Genomic DNA, 21,130 nt, shown 5'->3' on the forward strand with positions numbered 1-21,130 from the left:
AATACAGCAGCGATCTTTAATCCTGCAACGACTAAAATCAATTCGCAACATGCCGGTGTATTTGTTCTGAGAGTGTAGAGATAAAAAAGAATGCACGCGAAAGAGTTGATGCAACTAATACAGCAACAGAAGAACACATTTGTTAACCGTCACGCCAGCCGTCTTAACGCCCGTCGAGGAAACCAACGACAGCGACGAGTATTCTCTAAAATCAAGTGCTAATTAAGATCCGGCATCGTCCGGATCACGTAAACAGACCTACAGCGTCCGCTGCTGTAGCAAAGCTCTCAACTGCACGATTTTCTCCTGCGTGATTCACTGCTAGGAATCGCACGTCCACGAAGATTAATTAGCCACTAGTTTGCGTACCAAATAACATTATGGAATGACTCACATTTTTCCTTTCCTATACTCCGTGTACAGTCCGACGCCCGCAAGAGCACGACTCGCTCATCCGCGTATATCAGCTCCGCCATCTTTAGACAGCAAGTTAGCCTGCATCGATGTGGACTTCGGCGAAGCAGTCTTATGAGACTGCTTCGCCGAGAAATGGAACGCGTCCCAAGATGGCGGCTGTCCGGCTAGACGTCTAAGTAGCCGTCTACTTGGGAGTATTGGAACGCAGCCATAAATACCCAAGAAAGCAGCAGATTGGACAGCCGTCGCCGTAGCTCAGTTGGTAAGAGCACCGGACGCGATATTCGGAGGTCGTGGGTTCGGATCCCACCGGCGGCATGGTTGTCTTTTCTGCTGCTTTATATAAGTAATTTTCTTTAAGCGATTTATTAATCTAAGTAATATTATCCCATTGATAAGCAGAAGACATTAAAAAAATGATAACGTTCCCCTAGGCACCTTGGTTTCGGTGACTGTTGGCTCCCTTCATAAGTTTGTCTAACGGGCCCCTCATTTACTTTACCTTGTCTGCTGATAGCTTAACGAGGGTCTCGGTTCTGGCAGTCTTGTTGCCATAGGTAGCATAAGAGGGCTCTCGCACAGTTTCCGCCCTCGCCGTCAGATGACGTTCCACGTCACGCTCGCGGTAATACAGGACGTGCTACGTCCGCCGCTATGGTCGAGGGTGGCGCTGGTGACCACTCTCAAGGCTCGCGTACTCCCAGTAAAACATAAATACCCAAGAAAGCAGCAGATTGGACAGCCGTCGCCGTAGCTCAGTTGGTAAGAGCACCGGACGCGATATTCGGAGGTCGTGGGTTCGGATCCCACCGGCGGCATGGTTGTTTTTTCTGCTGCTTTATATAAGTAATTTTCTTTAAGCGATTTATTAATCTAAGTAATATTATCCCATTGATAAGCAGAAGACATTAAAAAAATGATAACGTTCCCCTAGGCACCTTGGTTTCGGTGACTGTTGGCTCCCTTCATAAGTTTGTCTAACGGGCCCCTCATTTACTTTACCTTGTCTGCTGTATATATATATATATATATAGGAGCGGCTAGAAAGGAAATGGAAGTAGCCGAGCTACTCCCCGTCGTTGCTGTTGCCTAAAATACGATGGCGCATATATGTTCCCCGTCCTAACGCAAAAACTAATAAAAACGAAGTGGTGAATGACGATGATGTGATCAAGAACAATCCAGCCAAGAAACGCAGCAACTCCCATTCTAATTTCTTTTTCCCGCTCTCAGTCAGTACGACATTGCAACATTACAGGCATTGTGTACTATTATGCACATTAAGCAATTGTCCCGTCTTCGATCTCCAAGTTAACTGGACCCCTTTCCTTCCCTCTTTCAATCTATCAGACTACATACTATTGCCACTCCTTTTCCCGTCAAAACTCTCCTGTATCCAGTAATTAACCGCCTGTCTTGCCACTCCCCCGTAGTGGGTATGTGCCAGCAACGTCTGAGGCCTTCCTTCCTTCCAGCCCTGATGTTAATTATTAATGGGCTTTGTATTTATTTTATTTCACTCATTCTTATATTTATACCTTGACTGTATTCACTCTAAAATTACTCTATCTTGAAAAATATATATTGGTGCGAAAAAATGGGAAATTTTTAGCCGACAACTGGGAAAAACCAACTGGCCAATGCGGCAACACTACGGTAGGGTGGCTAGTCTGGTCGCCTTAACTACGCGTAAGGAACTCGACGGGTTCGATGGTTCCACCCGGTAGCCTTTGGCCGCGGTGGCTGCCACTACCCGTGTTGTGACCACTATGACCCTGGCCTGAAATTAAATATTTTGTTATGTGTTCCCAGTGCTCCCATGAGTATTCCGGTCCTGCGCTGGCCTCGCTGGGTGCGTTTTGTGCACGGCAGTGCAAGCCAAGCTAATCCAAAATTGAATTTATTGAATCCATGCTTGAATCCAAACACGTCCACGTGCGTGTGACGTGCTGTGGTGGCTGGTGGTGGTTAGTGGTTGTGTGCGGCTATGTCAGCTTGTTGGCGGCTTTGGCAGTTTATTCGAGTGCACTTGTGTGGTATTCAACTTCAGAGTGTGTTCGATACTGTTGCATCGCATTAGTGATTTGACGGCGTGAAGTTGCGGGAACGGTTTGCACGTCGCAGCCTGGCTGCTTCCCATGAGCACCGATGGGTGTCCACGGCTTGAGTTCCTTTTTCACTCTTAATCCCGACTTGTCGGAGTGGAAAAATTTGCACTCTACTAAATTAGTCATTGATGGAAATAATCTCATTTACATGATATACTTCACCTCAAACCTCGAATGCATCTACGGTGGTGACTACGATGGGTAAGAGCGCTCACTTGCCAATGTGAACATTGCGATTTTGCTTGAAAAGAAACGCTGTTTGTTAGTTCCACCCTGAACAGAAGCGGTTCGTGACTGTGCTTGTGTTCCCGCAACGATCCCAGTTTTTCACGGCGGTTATTAACAAATCCTTTCTCGTACACAGTCGAAAATGAACAGCTCGGGTTACGGCAGCTTTCTATATGTTTGTGTTGTTGTAAGCAGCAATGGTGCAGGGTTGTTACCGAGTGCAGCTGATTAGAGATCTTTTGGCTGGGTGAAATATTGGTAAACTAAAGTTGCTTCGCTCTTCGTACTGGACGCTTAGCAGCATCGCGTAGCACTGCAGTGCATAAATGCTATGCGTGATGCATAGCAGTTGCTACTTGTCAGGAACTACTCGCCCAAATTGTTAAAGCAACAAAGAGGTGCTATTTATTTACTGTCCTGCATGTAATGCAGAAAGCTCAGTGTATGCTTTACCCTTTTAACCTCCAAATTGTGAAGGAATGAAAAGAAAAAAAAATTGCAGTTACTACTGCGCGAGTTAATGCACCAACAATGAAACTCTGTTCACAAATCTGTTAGTGCCGGTGCAGTTTCGGAAATCACGAATTCACGACAGTGGGATTCAAGCCATTTTGCGAAGTTAGCGCATATTGACAGAAGACTGACTCGTAAGGCTGCATTCTTAATGAATATTGGACAGACAGTTGTTGCTCAGGCAGAGGTGCAGATTATATTTATGGCAACAAAAATTTATTTGGGCATTGCAGTGCAGTCGCATCATCCTGTTACATGTCCGTGTGACATTCTCAAACCAGCCTGTTTGTTCTTGACCGTGTGTTCTTTGAATTATTGTGTAGAATGAACTTAAACTGCTGCTGGCTTTTGTTGCTCTCCTTCCTGATCTTGCTGTTGCTGCTGCCCATGTTCAACTATGGATCACTTTACAAAGCGCACACACAGACTTTATTGTCATTGTTTCTGTCATTCGAGCTACAGTTACCCTATTTTCTTGTTAAACGCGTCTTGAGTTGGCTGCACCCATATTGTCACATGGTACGCATCATCTAAAAAGTGAATGCCTGCTGTGCCACATCATAGTGCTTGTTGATGTACCAAGCAAAGTTGGCACTTAGATGTACACTCCGGTCATTGGCAACTGTGCGCTGAGGCCCTGTGTGCCATCAGGTGATAATCCTCCGTGTTCCTCATCCAGTAAGTGTATACATTGATAGCTCCGCTGACTGTGATGTTGTAGTTAAGCAAGCTATTAAGCAAGGTTGTGAGATAATCGAACAAAGAGCACATTTACCGAAGTAGTTACTTCACAGCTTTCTCATATGCAGCCTGTGACTGATCAGTAGTGATTGTTCTTTTCTGATTGCCCCTAAATTTGTTTCTTTCCTATACTAGGTATGCAACAGCAATACGCAATTATTTTGCTGCTTTTAAAGCATGCAACATCGAGGTCATTCTTGTATTTGATGGTGGCCATGATGTGTCGAACCGCAAACTGAAGACAACCCAGCGTCGCCTGCAGGAACGTTTGGCCACTGCCAAAACCATTGCCAAGACAGGAGCTCCAAATCTGAAGATTCTTCCCATACTTGCTCATGAAGTAAGTTGGTTTAGAAAAAAAATTTTTCATCTTAGAATGCAGAGTGAAGGATTAAAATCTCTTAAAGAGCATTACTTGTGATTGAATGCATAATGTAACCGCATGAACGACAAAGAACGAAGAGGGAAACAGGTCGTTCGCGCAGTTGCAATATGCATTCAAGTACGAACCACCAAATAGCCCACCTTTCCCTGTTATATGTATTACTTGTGGTGACCATTGCAAAATTGTCATGGGTGAGCATGCACTAAAATGCACTGAAAATATGAATTAGTGTTTACAAATATTACATTGGTTTTGTAACATCTCGTAGTAGAAGCTGAAATTCAATAACACTATAACTGTACCTCTACATGTGAACAATAGTTTCATGCTGCATTGATCGGTTTTGCATTGCAAAACTATATTCCTTTTGTAGTTTTATAATCTGTAGCCTGGATCAAAAACATTGTGAATGAATAAGTTACGCTATAAAGTGTTGAGTTTATATGTTTGTACTGATCATATTTATTTTTTCACTCACCTTCAGGTGTTCAAGGATGTTGTCCGAGAACTTGGCATCCAAGTCCTACAGTGCAGTTTTGAAGCAGATGAGGAAATTGCAGCAATTGCAAACTACTATGAATGCCCAGTCGCCAGCCAAGATAGTGACTTCTACATATTCAACCTTGTTGGTGGCTTTGTTCGCCTTGACTCCCTCTCTGCAACGCCACTGGCCGTGACAATGGAAAGTGGGGAAAAAGTGAATGTTTTGTCTTGCAGATGGTATCACGTAGACAACTTGTTGTGTCATTTTCCAGGCTTTGACAAGTCTCTACTTCCATTGTTTGCTACCCTGATGGGAAATGACTTTGTGAATGGCCAGATGTTTGAGGGCTTCTTTAGCCGCATCAAGCTTCCTCGACTTCGAAGCAAAAAGTTGAAGATCAGCAAGCAGCACACAAAGATGGTCGGGCTTCTTTACTGGTTAAGTACAACCACTGCTGATTTGGCGTTATCGCAAATATTGCAGACATTGAAAGCAACGAGGCGGGAGTTGACTGCAAAAATAGTTTCAGAAACAGTGGCACGGTATGAAGGATTCACATCCCCTTTTGTTGACAAGCTGAAGAATGGAACTGCAATGGTTCTCACTGATGCAGCTGATGGTACTTTTCCAGAATGGTTTTCGACACTGTATTTCTGTGGAATACTCAATCCATATCTCATAAACATTGCTGCTGTGCATAAGGTGTTTCATTTGACACAGATTGACTGTTTTGATTTGGAAAGCAGTTACTCCTGCTCTTTGACCCTCCGGCGAGCTCTTTACGGTCTTGTACTGAGTGTGAATTCAGCTTCTGACAAGATGCCTTCAGTAGAAGAATTTGATAGAGATGGGAGGAACATTGCTCGTTGCTTTATTGAGCCTGTTCTGGATGTACCTGGTTATGGAAAGCTTCCAAAATTGGAAGAAATTGCCACTTTGACGCTGGAAAAAAGGAAGGAGTTATTCTTTTGTTTGTTTGGCGTTGAAAACATACCAGACCAATGTCCAGAGTCTTTACATGGTCTTATTGCTGTTATTTGTTTTTGGCTGAAGAATTCTAGAGTAAAAGCTAATGAGAATCTTCTTCGCTCATTTCTTTTGGGTATCGTACTAATGAAGCTTCTCCCAAGGACGAAATTGTCTTCTCGAAAAGCTTCTGAGAAGCTGAAGTTCCTTAAGAATGGTTGCACAGTTAGAAGCCGTGAAGGCATTGGTGACATCCTGTTTGGTGTGGATGAACAGCTTAATCAAGACATCCTGTGTCGTGTGAACAGCAACTTTTCAAAGTTTTTCATTCGTCCGACACACAACTATGCTAAGCGGTTTGATTCTGAACTTGTATATTTGGTTAGCCAACTTCAGACCTGCCTTCTGTTTGCAAGATTTCTTAACAGGCTGCTGCTGGAACCATGCAAGAATGTTGAGTTTCACAAGGTTTTGAATGGAACTTTCCTTTACAACTTCACAAAGGAGTTGGATGGCCGTGTGAACCCAGATCTTTTCATTGCAGAATACTTAGGAAGAGGAACGGTACTTGATACAGGGTTTGCTCTCCTCTACAGAAAAATCCACAATCTTTTGCCAGGGGACAGCTTCCGGCCAATACAGTCTGCAGTTGGAGGGAAGAAAAAGAAAAAAAAGAGGGCTGGTGCTCATGATGTGACTGAGGAACAAGACGACTCACTAGTAATGCTCTCAAACCGTTTTGAAGGGCTTTGAGCATGTCTGTGATTTATGTCAGCTGTACAGAATTTTGATAATTTTGGGGTTTCTCTATAGTTTCTCCAAAGTACATTCCTGCTTCACATTGAATGCTTTTATATAATTCATCCCTTGTGCTAATGTATTCAAGGGCAAACCTGCCTTGTTAATTCATCCATCTGCATGGTCCCTTCCGCATCTTCATATCGATATAAAACATACTCAACAGTTTTTTTCATCCGCAGTGTCCATGTTTACATGACATATTTCATTGCTACTATATATAGTAAATGCTAGGAAGTTATTCTCTTGATATCCAAAGGTAAAAAAAAATTTTTTTGGACTGCTTTGTTATTTTCATTCTGTTAAATAGGAAAAGCTGCTGGATACTTTACTGTTCATATATATTATTTCTTTTGCTTTCTTTAATTTAGGTGTCATATGTTAAAGCTGAGCATGCTTCCATGTAGACATACCATGCCTATGAGAGTGTAGAAAACATTTCTGCTGCCATGAACTGTTGGGAAACCTATTCTTATCATTGTAACCTGCTGAAAGGGTGTACAGGCAATGTCCCGACTCTTTTGATGACTTGTCTTGCATGCTTCTTTTGGATAAATTTATTTATAGAGTTCCACATCTTCTTTTACCGTCTGCTTTAGAGCTCTGTTTTGCTGCACATTGTTGCTGTAATGAGGATGCACATGGCACAGTGTTCAGTTATGGCCTATACACTACTTAGCATTTGAGGTCAGAGACCATATACAGGCTTGTGCCCATAAAAATACAAGTGTTGCTGCCAGAGATTGGCAGCAGTGACTTAGAGAGTTATGGCTGGCAGGGAATCTGGTTAACTTGCATTCCTGGAGAGGGGCTGTTTTAGGTGGTGCTGTAGCTGGTGCTGTACGATATAGACAGGAGCTTGCCTTTTACTATGCAAATTTCTAGAGTGCCAGGAGCGGTGCTGCCCCATCTCGTGGCTCACAGTTAGTCTGTTCATGTGCGAAGTAGCCAAAGGTATTCGGAAAAAAGCACTGCACAGGGGTTAACAAATTTATTTATTTATACCCTCAGGGCCACTATAGCATTACGGAGGGGAGTGGCTACAAAAAAATGAAGTCAATTTAACAAACTGGAGTTAATGAAAGCACAATATAAAATGTATCCTAGTTATACAATCTTGGCTATAATGTTCTTGAATAATTGATGATCGGTGACGGTGGCCATCGAAGAAAGAAAGTGATTCCACTCACTCGATGTGTATGGTGCGAATGACTGGAAAAAAGTTTTTCATCTGCAGAAAAGGATAGCAACCTTATGAATGTGGTCTAGTCTTGGCACGAAACTGCGGGTGATAGAATAATTTGTGAAAGAGGCGGAGGCGAAAAATTTTGCGGCGTGATGACAAGGATGGTAAGTTAAGGCTAGATTTCATGGCACTGATGCTTGCTGTTCTCGTATAGTTAGAAAGAATGAAGTGAGTAGAATTATTCTGAACCATTTCCAAAGCAAAAGGTTTGTTTGACCTGGATCCCAAAATGACATGGCGTACTCAAGCTTGGGCCATATTAGAGTTTTATAAAGGATTAATTTTAAAGAGGAAGGTGCTTTGGAAAAGTTGCGGCATAAGTATTCAAGCATTCGGTTAGCATTAGTATTATATGCGCGATGTGAACGTTCCAAGTTAGATCAGAGGTGATGTGAAGGCCAAGATACTTGCAAGTAGTCACCAGATCTAACAGTGCGTTATTAAGAGAATACACAGGAAGTTCGTTAACATTTCTTGACACACGCATAAATCTACACTTGTTAACATTCAATTCCATTAACCATAATTTACACTATGCAGAAATAGCGTTAAAATCTGATTGGAGCCTGGTTAAGTCGCCATCACAAGTTATTTTGGAGAAAATTACACGGTCATCAACAAATAAGTGAATGTGGGAGGAGACGCAGGAAGGTAAGTCGTTGAGATATAAATCAGAAATAAAAGAGGCCCAAGCACAGAGCCTTGCGGTACACCCAAGTGAACTGGAGATAGCTTCAAGGTTACGTCATTAACTGAGACAAACTGTGAGCGGTTCGTCAGAAAAACCTCAACCAGTACAGAACTTTGGTATGAAGGTTTAGTTGATGCAGTTTTTAGATTAATAAACTATGACACACGCTATCGAATGCTTTTGAAAAATCAAAATATTTTTTTTATTTAAGAATACTGTAGCCCTCACTTGAGGGCCACTACAGGCGAGGAATTGCCAAAAAGAAGCATGAACTTCAGGCATCAGCAGTACAGTCAGTCTCGTCCCCCTTCCCAACCTTCCATTCGGCAGGCAGTGAACCTTTGTCAAGTGATTGCTGAAAAATCTTTGAAAGTATAACGCAACAATATGAGCTAGTGTTTTTCAGAAACCTTGGACTAATTAGGTCACAGCCATGGGCAGATGAAAGTTTCAGTGATGTGATTACTTTTTCTATGTCAACTAGTTCAAGGGATAAAGGGTACATTACAGCAAAGTCGTAAGAATGTGTAGTTGGATGAGTGGCATGGGTGTGTTTCGAAGAGTTGCGTGTAAAAACCTCATTAAAGATGGACGCAGAATCAGCATTCGGGATGACGTTTTCAGCGCCATCAACGAGGGTTATTATGTTGTCATGCTTCGGGTTAATCATGCGCCAAAACTTTTTCCTGTCGGTAGATAGCATAGATGACAATGTGTTTTTTAAAAGCTATCTTAAATGTGATACTCCAAGCACATGACTGTGTGTGTTTGGCACTGTGTGATGTCTGATTGAAGGGTTGTAATAAACAAGGGGCTTTCACTTGAAGGCTAGTAGAGAGGGTTTCCTAAGGGATGCATACGTCACTATGGAGCAGAAACGCTCTAAGGCCATGTGCTCACATTATTCATGTTTCATTAGTTGATAACTGTACATTTGTGAAACATTAAAAATGTGGGACGTAATTTCGGGATGCTGTTCTTGTAGCCGACGTGCTTCCATTCATTGGCATAAAAACTTCAAGGACTATAGACACTAATTTTACTCTCGTTTTTTTTTTTCTTTTAAATGATGCGCTAGTCATTAAAATACATGGTTCACGATGTGGTATTCACCTACGAGCACTAAATAATTTATAATTCGGTTTATTCTTGATGCTTTTTTTTGGTTTCGGTTTTATCAACTGAATGATGCTATGACGTGTAGTTGCTGTTTGTCATGAGAGCCACGAAAAAAAAAATATAATCAATGATGCATAGTTTTAATTCACTACAACTCTTAAGCCAGCCTGCTTCAAGAGCTGGAATGGCAATAAATGACATGTCGCCAGCTATGTTGCCATTTTCTTCATGCCCCACGTAACCTAAACACCAACTACACATCACAGCTACCATTCGGCTGATGAAAACGAAACAGAAACATCGTCCAAAGGAAAATCACTTGTGACAGTGTGGTCCATGTATACCAATGCCTAACACATCATTTGAAAGAAGGAAACGCGCAAGCAAAAATTTGCTGTCTGTACTGCTTTATGAAGTAATTCGAAAAGGTCGCTAACATACCAGTTTGGGCGTGTTGATGTGACATGACAAGAAAGTTTATGCACAGAACTGGATGAGGGCGGTGAAGAAAGACGGGTAACACATGAGCGCTCATGTGCTAGCTGTCTTTCTTTACCGTCCTCGTCCGGTCCTGTGCTTAAACTTTCATGTAGTTAGAAAAGGTTTGTATTTGCTATTTTTATGTAAAAAAAATGTACTCACTCTGGTTCATAATGTCCTCCTTTTCGAAAGAAAACTCTAAAGTAATGATATAGGGATGTTCCCCCTTATGGGGTGAGCTGCACTGCCATTGAAATTTGTTCTCTGCGTGATGTCCGTGCAAAAAGTATTTGTTTGCATGGACTTTTTGGAACCATTCAAAGTGGATTAATCTGCTATTAATTAACCTCTGACGATCAATTTTTGATCAAGTCAACCGATCAACTCAGCTGACCTGCTCAGAGCCTCCATGTTGCATATTTAAAACATAAACGTTGGTTGCTGGCTCACAAGCTGCATGCAAAAAGGTTATGCTCTAGGGCTGACACAGAGCGTGCACACAGGTGGTCACGAGTGTGAAAGGCACACTGCTTAGCCTGGCAGAGTGGTTCGGTTTATGGGGGTTTAACGTCCCAAAGTGACTGGGGGGGGGGGCACAAGGCATGCTGTAGTGAAGGGCTCCGGATCCGGAAATTTATACCACCTGGAGTTCTTTAACGTGCACTAACATCGTGCAGTACACGGGCCTTTAGAATTTCACCTCCATCGAAATGCGACCGCTGCGGCTGGGATCGAACTCGCGTCTTTTGGGTCAGCAGCCGAGCGCCATAACCACCGAGCTACCGCGGCGCCCCGTGCAGCAGAGCAGAGTGGCTGCAGTGGAAGCTGCAACAGGAGGTCCTAACATTTCTAAAGTTTCTGCACATTAAGCATGAGGGCAAGAAGCACATGCTGAAACATGGCATACACCGCATAGGCCCATAATCTGGAGTGTTGTTAGCAACAGCACCGTAAGAAATAATCGGACCAGCCTTCAACTGACTTACAAAAAATGCTATTTTTTTATTACTGTTGTGCAGAAAAGTGGCCTTTTTACATTTTTTTTCCTGCAGCTTATTTGTGTGCTTGTTTCTTAAAGATGCAAATAGCGACATTTATTAAAGCTGTGCTGTTGCACAATAGCATCACACTTTTAAGAGAAATGTGTTTTCTGCTGTAGTTGTGACAAAAAACATGTAGTAAGATGCAACGAGAAAGATATATATTAGAAGTTGAGGTGCTACAGAAAGCTGGGGCACTGCAAAACTAACGCAATTTTTTTTTTGCATTCAAATACATTTTTGTCTGCATCTAATTCAAATTTTTAAGTGTAATATATTAGCTTTCAAATTCTTCAGTATCAAGAAATTAATGGACATTGGAGAAAACCTGGTTCAGACATTTTGCTTACCCCCTGCCATTGTGAATTTTTCCACTAAGTAGGCGAAGCGATAAGTCTGGAAGCATTCTTTCTGGGCTTTGTTTTAAATCTTGGGCATCAAAGCATTGCGAGATGAGTCGCATTATGTGCTTTTCTTCGGTGGTGGGAAACGCACTGGTTGAAAGCTTGGCTAGATGTTGAGGTGCTGCATGCATGTGTACTTTATAAGGCTTCCAAGTTTCTGTTTAACGGCAACCGTTTACTACAAATGCTAACAAATACTTGCATGGAATGATTTAATGAACATCTTTCTAGCTTGCATGAGCATTCCATGCCAGTTGCATTTGTTCATTGAGCTTTGCACAGTATTGAAGTGTAGATTCATCCACTCATTGCAATAAACTATGAGTGGGACAATAGTTATGCACATTGCAATGATGAAAGTTGGCATTACTATAATCTAGGTTAGCTGTATAAAAAAGTTAGACAAAGCTGTGCACGGGAAAATTGGGCAATAATAAAAAACCAAAAGTAAATCTTGCATGCTTTTGAATGGCAAGAATAAGTGAAATACATGAGCAATGCAGGTTATTCTGGAGATGGCCTGGAGTACACTCTCGCACAAAAAGCGGTTGCACCCAGGTAGGAATTTTGCAATTGGGACCACTTAAAGTGGGTTATTGGATAGGGACCACTTGGCACCACTTGGCAAAGTGGGACATTTGAGCAACTGGGACCACCTGAAAAACGGGGCCATTTGGAACTTCCCGGTTAAAAAAAAAAGATTGGACATTTCAATTAGAACCATTCAGTTGGATATTTCACATGGCTCCAACCGAGTTTTGAAATTGGTTCTATTTGTGCCTTTAGTCAACTTGCATATTAAGATGCAAAAGGAAAACTGATTTGTGAGGACTGCAGGATTGATGGTGCTGAGCCCAATGCCAACATTTTCATAGGAGAATTGAAACTGTGACAATTGCATATGCTGTCATAGGATTCAAGACACACAAGCATATGCATCACACACAAGAAACACATACTATAGTCTGACACTAATACATTTACAGAACACACTTCTGCTCCCATATATACGAGGTGTTACAAGGAAGACTAAGTAATTTTCAAAAATAGGATTTTTGAGGCAAAAATATGGATTTTGCGGCATGGTATAGCCAGGGTTGGTGGATGCCAGAAAACTGGTGAATCATATTAACTAGTGTAATAAGATGATTAACTAATTTCCAATAATTAACTCAACTATTAGAGTTAGCCGTCTAGTTGCAATTAGAGATTTGTAGCCGGCCGCTAGTACCTGCTTTTTGGAATTTTGAAAACGCGATTACCCTCGTCGCTATGGCTCGACAGAATGTGGCTGTATCATGCGAAAATACATGCGCTTTTGAAAGCATGCAGGTAATGCAACCCCTTCAGTGCACATAACTAGTTGAAAAAGCCAAATTTTGTCAAGCCACAGCGGCGAGGGTAATCGCGCTTTCGAAATTCCAATTACTGACGTGGCAGGTACTACCGGTCGGCTACAAATCTCTAATTGCAACTACATGCCTAACACTAATATTTAAAAAGTCAATTATTGGAAATTAGTTAACCATCTTACTAGTTAAGGTGATTCACCAGTTTTCTTGCATCCACCAACCCTGGAAATACCATGCTGCCATATTTTTGCCTCAAAAATTCAATGTTTGAAAATTACGTAGTCTTTCTTGCAACACCTGGTAGAGCACTTATGCGACTCTCATACTGGGGTCAGTAGCGCTCACCTATTGAGCACAGTTGTTTGATAAAATTTTGATTGCAGTGATTGAGCAAATTATGAATACAATTTAGTAGGTGAAGCTGCTGACAGCTCTAATTTCAAGAATCATATCGCTCTGCTTTGTTTGTTGAATATGCAAATATTCACACGGACCGTGGTTCCACTTGATGCCCACAGCCACTTGCAGTCTAGTGGTCCCACTTTGCAAACCACTTGCTTTTGACAGGCACCACGTGAGAGCAATTGGGGCCACTTTTCTAAGAAACCACTTGCTTTCAAATGGTGCCACTTGAAAGCAATTGGGACCATTTGCAAAAGCACTTGCTTTGAAGTGGCACCATTGAATGCAAGTGGGACCACTGGAGACATGCGCAATTAGTTCATCGAATTTGTTGGTCCGGCTCTGGCATATGTCATATGAAAACGGCGCAACGAACGTTCTCATGGTTTTCATTGCATCTTCAAGAATTAACTAACTAGCCCAAGCAAGAGTTGTACTGGCATATGTGTTGGTAATTATAATTAATCTATGGGGCGGTGAAATAATAACCGGACGAAAAGAGTGGCAGATATGAGATTTAATTTGTAAAGTGTCACGCAAGTGACAGCATGTGCGCTGAACGGAGCTAGGCACGTTATTAGTTTGCGACGGAGAAGACTTTCATTTAGGTTTGCTTTTTAAATGAGGAAAAAAAGAAGAAGGAAACGGCACGATTTTTCGGAGAGAGAAATTATACCTCATGAGGCTGAAGGGCAGAAGCATGTTCGATTTCAGACTAATGCGAGGAGGCAGCATGCTTCAAGTTATGCTTGAGCAGTTATGTAGTGTGTAAGTGGCTGCACAACTAAAGGAAGGAACGGTGGAGTTGTTGGAAGAAGATTGGTTTTTGGGGAAAGGAAATGGCACAGCATCTCTCTCACATCTCGGCGGACACCTGAACCGCGCCGTTACGGAAGGGATAAAGGAGGGAGTGAAAGAAGAGGTGCCGTAGTGGAGGGCTCCGGAATAATTTCGACCACCTGGGGATCTTTAACGTGCACCGACATCGCCCAGCACACGGGCGCCTTTGCGTTTCGCCTCCATCGAAACGCTGCCGCCGCCGTCGGGTTCGAACCCGGTTACTCCGGATCAGTAGCCGAACGCACTAACCACTAAGTTGCTAGAATTACATCGAATTTTCACGTTTCCATTTAGTTGGCGCCGCGGTGTCGGAACTTGGCTGGGAGAATTACAAAACAAAAAGACGTTTGCACTTCTTTTCGCTGTGTTCTTCGCTTCATTGGTTGGTCGAGATGTGGTTGTCGAGCGATCGTGCATCTGCATTCCTAGCAAATTTCGCGCTCAAAAACAAAAGTGCAGTGCGCAGTCTAGTTCCGCGGCGGTGCCGCCAGCGTGAAGTGTCAGTTGAAGTGCAGCTTAGAACTGGATGCTTGCATAACGAATGGTCGAGTGCAGGCTTGGTCGTCTGCTAGCCGTGGCGTCGCTATGCCGCCAACATCAGCGGGCGCCAAAATCCCGAACCACGTGAACAATTTTCAAGCAGCAAATCGCACTGAAGTGTCGCCATGAACCTAGTCTTTTCGTAAGAAAAAAAGAGTCGTTGCGTGAACACATGCAGAGGATTTACGAATATGCACTGAAGTGCTGCTTATGAGGCTCGACTTGACCGCTTAGGTTTACAGTTGTGACGGCATGAACAGTTACTCACCTCCTCCTTTCAAGAAAGAACTGTCATCGTCTCATTTAGAGACTACTGTCATATCGGTCATATCTTCTTTGCTTCTCCGACCTACTCATGGGCGCCGCCATATTGCTTCCACTTCGGAGAGTGGAAAATCAGAAAGGTTAACGACACAAAGTGCGCCAATGATGCGTTGCAGAAATCAGACATATGCGATATCTGGCGCATAAGCACGTGTCATTACGACATTTCACACGTTGCGACTTACCTAAAGCCACCCTTTCTGCCAATGTTATCCTTGGCTTCCTTAGCATGACTCGTTTGTCTCTTCGATTTGGCTGCACTAGCTGCACGAGTTCAGAGAGTGCAGGCTGTCGGTGCAGCGGGCGAGCGCTGCACTGGCAAAACGAATGCGAAAGTGCTGCACTCATTGAACTGGTTCCCTGTGGGTTTCCGGAGGCCACGCTCGTCACACGGTACGCCGGTGGCGGCGCCAAACGGTGCGCGCGGTGGGAGCTCTCGCGCTAGTTGCATCATCATCACGGAACAGGCTGTGTGGCTGTAACTCAAGCCGCCCGGGTTTTCGTGCGGGTTCTGTCATAGGCACGTGTTGCGTGGTTTGCTGTGGATCCACTCCGGGGACGTGAGTGGTATGTTACGGAAACGTTTATGTGGTTTTTTTATTGGTTAGATCGCCGTGGCATCGGCTGCGTTCTTGCACTTTCTTTTGCCCGCGTGGAGAAACGTATGGTAACTCTACTTCAGAACGAATCACTCCTTCATGTAAAGCCCGAAGTTTATTGCAGTGTTATGACCACCAAAAGATGTGAACGCGTCTCTGTTGTCAGAAATTTTGCACTTAATATCATCTTTATGTGTCAGTTCTTTCCCGTTGAGCACGTAGTACCATCATCTTCGTGCAGGTTTATTCTCTTCACGGTATTGACAAACACTTAGAGAAACGTAATGTTAATTGAGCGTGTAAGGATGTGTTCATTTTACTTTCTCTTTGCGAGGGTTGGCTTAGCATTGTCTGCAGATCGGCTTAGAATTGTTTTCGTTTTGAACCTTTGTGAGTTATGCGAGTCGCGGAGTTTCAAATTGGGTTACCTTGAAGTTCACATTAGAACCGGTCTCGCCGGCACACTATCTGCCATCGTGCCGGCGTGTCTGCCAAGCTGGCACACGCAAATGTGGCCAACTTAGTTGTCGTTTTTGCATGGTCAGCGATTTTTGCTGCCGTTGCCTTGGATTTGCATGAGCTGCAATATTTTTTTTTTTTTGCACCCATGCTAACCGAGTGCTAAACACCGCATCTGAGTGTGCTGCCTGTGTAGGCGTGTTTCATTGAAATTATTGGTTTTTCGTCGTTGCGATCGGTTTGCTTTGCCCATTTTCTATCAAAACACGTCGAAGGAAGACTTCGACACGGTTTATTGTCATTTTGCTTGCAGCCTTTACGCATCTTGTTGAACATCGTGCGTATGTAGTTTCGCTTTGTTTTCATTGCGATCGTACCCGTTTTCACCTCCCTGGGCGCACAGTGAGCATTTTCAGTCTCATTGAACGCTTCTGAGGTGAGGCTTTATTAGATAGAATAAGAGCAGTGCTTTGTCTGTTTGTAGTTGTTTTCGACAAGATGGTACTGCTAATATGACATATTTCTTAGCTCACACAGTTTAATTTTGTAAAGGTAACCTTGACAGAAGTGTTTAATTAACTAAACACGAACTAACATATTTTTGAGTGGCTGTTTCATGTTTTTAACTTGCATGTTGATTACATATTACTTTCATTACATACACTTATTAGACTTTCCTAAATAATTGTTTGGTCGTGAGCGGCTGTCCAAGCTTTACTGAGGTTTGGTTTTTGAAATGCGGAGTGAGTTTTCTTTTGATTGCATTTGAGAAACTGGAATAAGGTTCTGCGGGGTTAATCTGAGATAGTTTAATTTTGTTGCTTTGCAGAACTGTCACAATGACATCTGCAGCTGAGATAAGACAGAAGTTTATGGACTTCTTTGTCCAAAAGTATGATCATGTGTATGTTAAATCATCATCAGTGATCCCTCATGATGACCCCACACTTCTTTTCACAAATGCTGGCATGAATCAGGTGAGATGTTTTCCTTTAAGTATGCATAGGGTGTGTGGGTTGCATTCTTATTGTTGTAGGTAGAGTTTGAGCTCGCTTTGCATTTAGCATGCCCAAGTTCTGGAAGGAAAGTCTGCAGGACAAGAATACATTGTGAACAGTTCTGAGGTTTTTTGTGCTTTTCATAGTACTGATCCCATATTTTTTTTTTTTTTTTGCATGGAAACAGCGCAGCAGTTTACAGAGATGTCTATTGACCATGAACTTAGTCTTTCCATGGTCATCCCGCAAATATCACTATGTGTTAATATATTTTAGATAAATGACTTTCTGTATTTGACTTTAGTCATAGTAATCCAACTCTGCCTTAACATTGGTGCTGCTCTGTACTCTATCCATATGTTCAATAAAATGTGCCTTTCTTAAATATATCTAACTGTGATTACTCAGTGTGGTAACTAAATCAGGTGTGTTGCACTTCCTAATGCCCCTGTTTCTTTGTTTGCTTTTTACATAAAAAGTTCAAGCCCATCTTCCTGGGGACAGTTGACCCGAACAGTGAAGCCGGCAGGTACAAGCGTGTGGTGGACACACAGAAGTGCATTCGTGCTGGTGGGAAGCACAATGATTTAGATGACGTGGGGAAAGATGTCTACCACCACACTTTTTTTGAGATGCTGGGCAACTGGTCTTTTGGGGATTTCTTCAAGGTAAGGCTTGTTCTGTTAGGGGTGGCAGTTTGCTTATTGTCTTTGCTCACTATGCTTACATCATGTATGTGAAGTGGGCTGCTAACCTGATTGATTGACTTTTCATCTCTGTCTGTGTCACAAGTGTTTATTGTAATGGCTACCCTTCCTTTACACAAGCCGCCACGGTGGCTGAGTGGTTATGGCGCTCGGCTGCCGGCCCGAAAGACATGGGTTCGATCCCGGCCGCGGTGGTCGAATTTTGATGGAGGTGAAATTCTAGAGGCCCATGTGCTGTGCGATGTCAGTGCACGTAAAAGAACCCCAGGTGGTCGAAATTTCCGGAGCCCTTCACTACGGCGTCCCTCATAGCCTGAGTCGCTTTGGGACGTTAAACCCCCAAAAACCTTCCTTTACAGAAGGAAATCTGTGCCTGGGCATGGGAGCTGCTCACTGAAGTGTTCAAGCTGCAGCCAGATCGCCTCTATGTTACCTACTTTGGGGGCAATGAAGCAGCTGGCTTGGAGCCAGACTTGGAGTGCAAAGACATCTGGAAGAAACTGGGGTATGCCTCTGCAATGTGTGTTCATTAGGAAACCCAATTCTGCTGTGTGCTAATATCATTTGAAACATTCCTTCAAATCACACGTGAGTGGTCTCTTCTGCCAAAGCCCACTTTGACCATGTAGTATTCTATAGGCAAAGAAATTAAAAACTTCTATTGTTATGCTTTATTGATATATTGTTTTCTTTATTTTTCCAGCGTTCCTGAGGACCGCATTTTGCCTGGGAGTATGAAGGACAATTTCTGGGAAATGGGTGAAACTGGCCCATGTGGTCCATGCTCTGAAATACACTATGACCGCATTGGTGGTCGCAATGCTGCTCATCTTGTGAATGCTGATGTTCCCGATGTCCTGGAAATCTGGAACCTCGTGTTCATCCAGTACAACAGGTTAGCAGCCACTTTATAGCAGATCTAACAGATACGAAAGTTGATCAGCTTTGCTGGTGGGTGTATTGTTATTTAATTCTTTTTTCTGTGATTTGGGTATATGTTTGTGAAATGGTGTGCTTATCAAATAATGGCGTGTGTTTCATTGTGGGTGGCGCACGTGGCTAATTTGCTTGTCAGCAATATTAACGTCTTTGTAGGTGACTTGAAAGAGAAATTGAAAGTCTGCATCTGCAAGGAAGATTATATGCTCAATCTGTATACACTTCCTAGCAGTGACAGTTTCTATGTATATATTATATGCTTACTTCAGGTGATGGGATTCTGTCTTGCTAATATTGGGTACTGTTGGGTATGGGTGCTCATGACCTATATTCAAACGAAGTTGTGATGAAAGCTTCCCCTTTCTAAAGTTCAGCTTTGTTAGAAACATATTATTACTGAATCAGGAAAGAAAAAAAAGGGTGACATTTCTGTTCAGCATGTTGCTTGCTATTGTGGTAAATGGTTGGTGCTTTATCTTATTGCTTTAACCTTGTTCTAGGGAAACTGATGGCTCATTACGGCTGCTGCCAAAGCAGCATGTTGACACAGGCATGGGATTTGAACGGCTGGTGTCAGTCATTCAGAACAAGCCTTCAAACTATGACACAGATGTTTTTGTGCCAATTTTTGAGGCTATCCAGAAGGTAGGATTCATATTAATTCTTGCATTCAGTTTTCTCTTATTTGTATCCATTCCTTCTGGAACAGATATGCATAAAAGTGTGCTTGATGAAGATGTGCAGGTTATTTCAGAGGAGTACTCGCGCTCATTTTCAACAGTACTGCTGTGCTTGTTTCTAGTTTTTATTTCATTGTTGGCCAAGTTGCTTTGGATAATTTGATTTTGAATATAGTGTACCTCATAAGCAGAAAAATTAACTGTAATACACTATTCTCAGCGTTCAGCTTTGTGGCTAATTTCTCTGACAGATTGTTTGATTTTTTGCATGTTTCCTACCACTGCTGGTGTTTCCCATGGAGAGTTGTCAGTTTGAGGAGGATAAATTGTGAGCGAGAGTATATGCTGTTTTTGCTTACAGGCTACAGGTGCTAGACCTTACAGTGGCAAGGTTGGCAAGGACGATGTCGACGGCATTGACATGGCGTACCGTGTGCTGGCAGACCATAGCCGTACTTTGACCATTGCCCTCTCGGATGGTGGACGTCCAGACAATATTGGTCGTGGGTCAGTGATGCGTGGAACGAGGATTTCATTTGCTGTGTCCACGTGCTGCCACAGAAGCTGAGCAGCTGTGGCATCATGGTGCTGCTCACGAGATTGGGGGTTTGTTTGGGCTGAGGCAGCCGTATTTTCATGAAGGGGAAGTGCAGAAACAGATTTTATTTTATGAGAAAAAGTTCTAGACCCTTGGAATTAATTCAGAATTTTTAACTTCGTCATACTACCTCATATTCCAGATTAAGCTTTATTTAAAATATTAGCTTTTTTTTTTAGTAACTGCATTCGACTATTTCTTGGAGTCGGGGCATCTTCTTGAAATTTTAAAGTGCACAGAGAATTCAGGGAATTTTCAGGGATCATAACGATGAACTTTTCTGAAAAGTCATGTGATGCAGTAAAATATCATGGGAATAGTGAGTGCCTTGTCCGTTTCCTCCCTAGTGGGACGATCATCTTCGGCAATACTTGTGCGGGTGGTGTTATGCAACAAAGTGTGCTTTTAGGTACCAGGCTTTTTGCAAATTTTTTAACGTTACATATACTTGAGCAGTAGCCATAATAGCCATTGCTTATAAAAGCAAATATATAAAATGCATTTGCCATGTGTTATGTTGAAACACTGCCATCCTGATCTTGACAAAAATGTTGGGAGCCAAATTCTTGACTGGTGCACGTCATATTGTTTTCTTTTGCAACAGCATCTGCATAGAACACACACTTTGTTCACTTTGCACAGTTTTTCTGGAATTTGTAGGCAAACGATGCTTGAATTTCTAGTGTACCAGTACAAAAATTAACTGCTCTATCAAAAGCCTTGTGCGTGAACAATCTTCATGGGATTCACGGCAAAACCAAGCCAAGAAACTGGGCTTAATTGCGTAGGCGCTTAGGAACAAGTAGTGGCTCTGATGGTGATTGTATTTCACAGGCATTGGTTGTCAGCGTATTGAAACTGTTCTGATCATCTGCATTGCTTTTCAGAACAGACGAACTGCATGAAAGGCATAAGAACATAAAAAAGAAAATGTGACAAACACGTTCATGTGTTCGTCATGTATGTTTCATTTATTTTGTTTCCTTTTGCCTTTCACGCAGTTTGTGTGCCTGTCTGTATGTGCCAGCGAACCCTTTGATGAGAAATTTCCCTCTGTAGATTGTTGATTTAT

At 42.6% G+C, this 21,130-nt stretch overlaps 2 protein-coding genes and 1 long non-coding RNA gene across 3 annotated transcripts in view; 2 read left to right on the top strand and 1 right to left on the bottom strand.

Moving 5' to 3' along the window:
• The first annotated feature begins 2,340 nt into the window (after nt 1–2,340).
• On the top strand, nt 2,341–7,216 carry ast (single-strand DNA endonuclease protein asteroid). The gene is made up of 3 exons (XM_077647454.1): nt 2,341–2,726; nt 4,143–4,347; nt 4,877–7,216. The coding sequence occupies exons 1-3, from the start codon at nt 2,566–2,568 to the stop codon at nt 6,593–6,595; spliced, it is 2,085 nt and encodes a 694-aa protein (XP_077503580.1). The 5' UTR covers nt 2,341–2,565; the 3' UTR covers nt 6,596–7,216.
• A 555-nt stretch (nt 7,217–7,771) lies between these two features.
• Nucleotides 7,772–15,341, bottom strand: LOC144114019 (uncharacterized). The gene is made up of 3 exons (XR_013310939.1): nt 15,264–15,341; nt 15,023–15,133; nt 7,772–7,871 (listed from the first exon to the last, which is right to left on the bottom strand). It is a non-coding gene; the product is annotated as an uncharacterized LOC144114019 (long non-coding RNA).
• Nucleotides 15,342–15,466: 125 nt separating this feature from the next.
• Nucleotides 15,467–21,130, top strand: part of AlaRS (alanine--tRNA ligase, cytoplasmic) — a 56,471-nt gene continuing 50,807 nt past the window's right edge. Inside the window, exons 1-7 of the mRNA XM_077647453.1 lie at nt 15,467–15,645; nt 16,966–17,113; nt 17,614–17,802; nt 18,201–18,346; nt 18,545–18,736; nt 19,281–19,425; nt 19,822–19,967. Coding sequence (XP_077503579.1) covers nt 16,976–17,113; nt 17,614–17,802; nt 18,201–18,346; nt 18,545–18,736; nt 19,281–19,425; nt 19,822–19,967 — 956 coding nt within the window. The 5' untranslated portion in view covers nt 15,467–15,645; nt 16,966–16,975. The remainder of the gene's footprint in view (nt 15,646–16,965; nt 17,114–17,613; nt 17,803–18,200; nt 18,347–18,544; nt 18,737–19,280; nt 19,426–19,821; nt 19,968–21,130) is intronic.

This window comes from Amblyomma americanum, chromosome 1 (assembly GCF_052857255.1).
Source record: "Amblyomma americanum isolate KBUSLIRL-KWMA chromosome 1, ASM5285725v1, whole genome shotgun sequence".
Taxonomy (NCBI): Eukaryota; Metazoa; Arthropoda; class Arachnida; order Ixodida; family Ixodidae; genus Amblyomma; species Amblyomma americanum.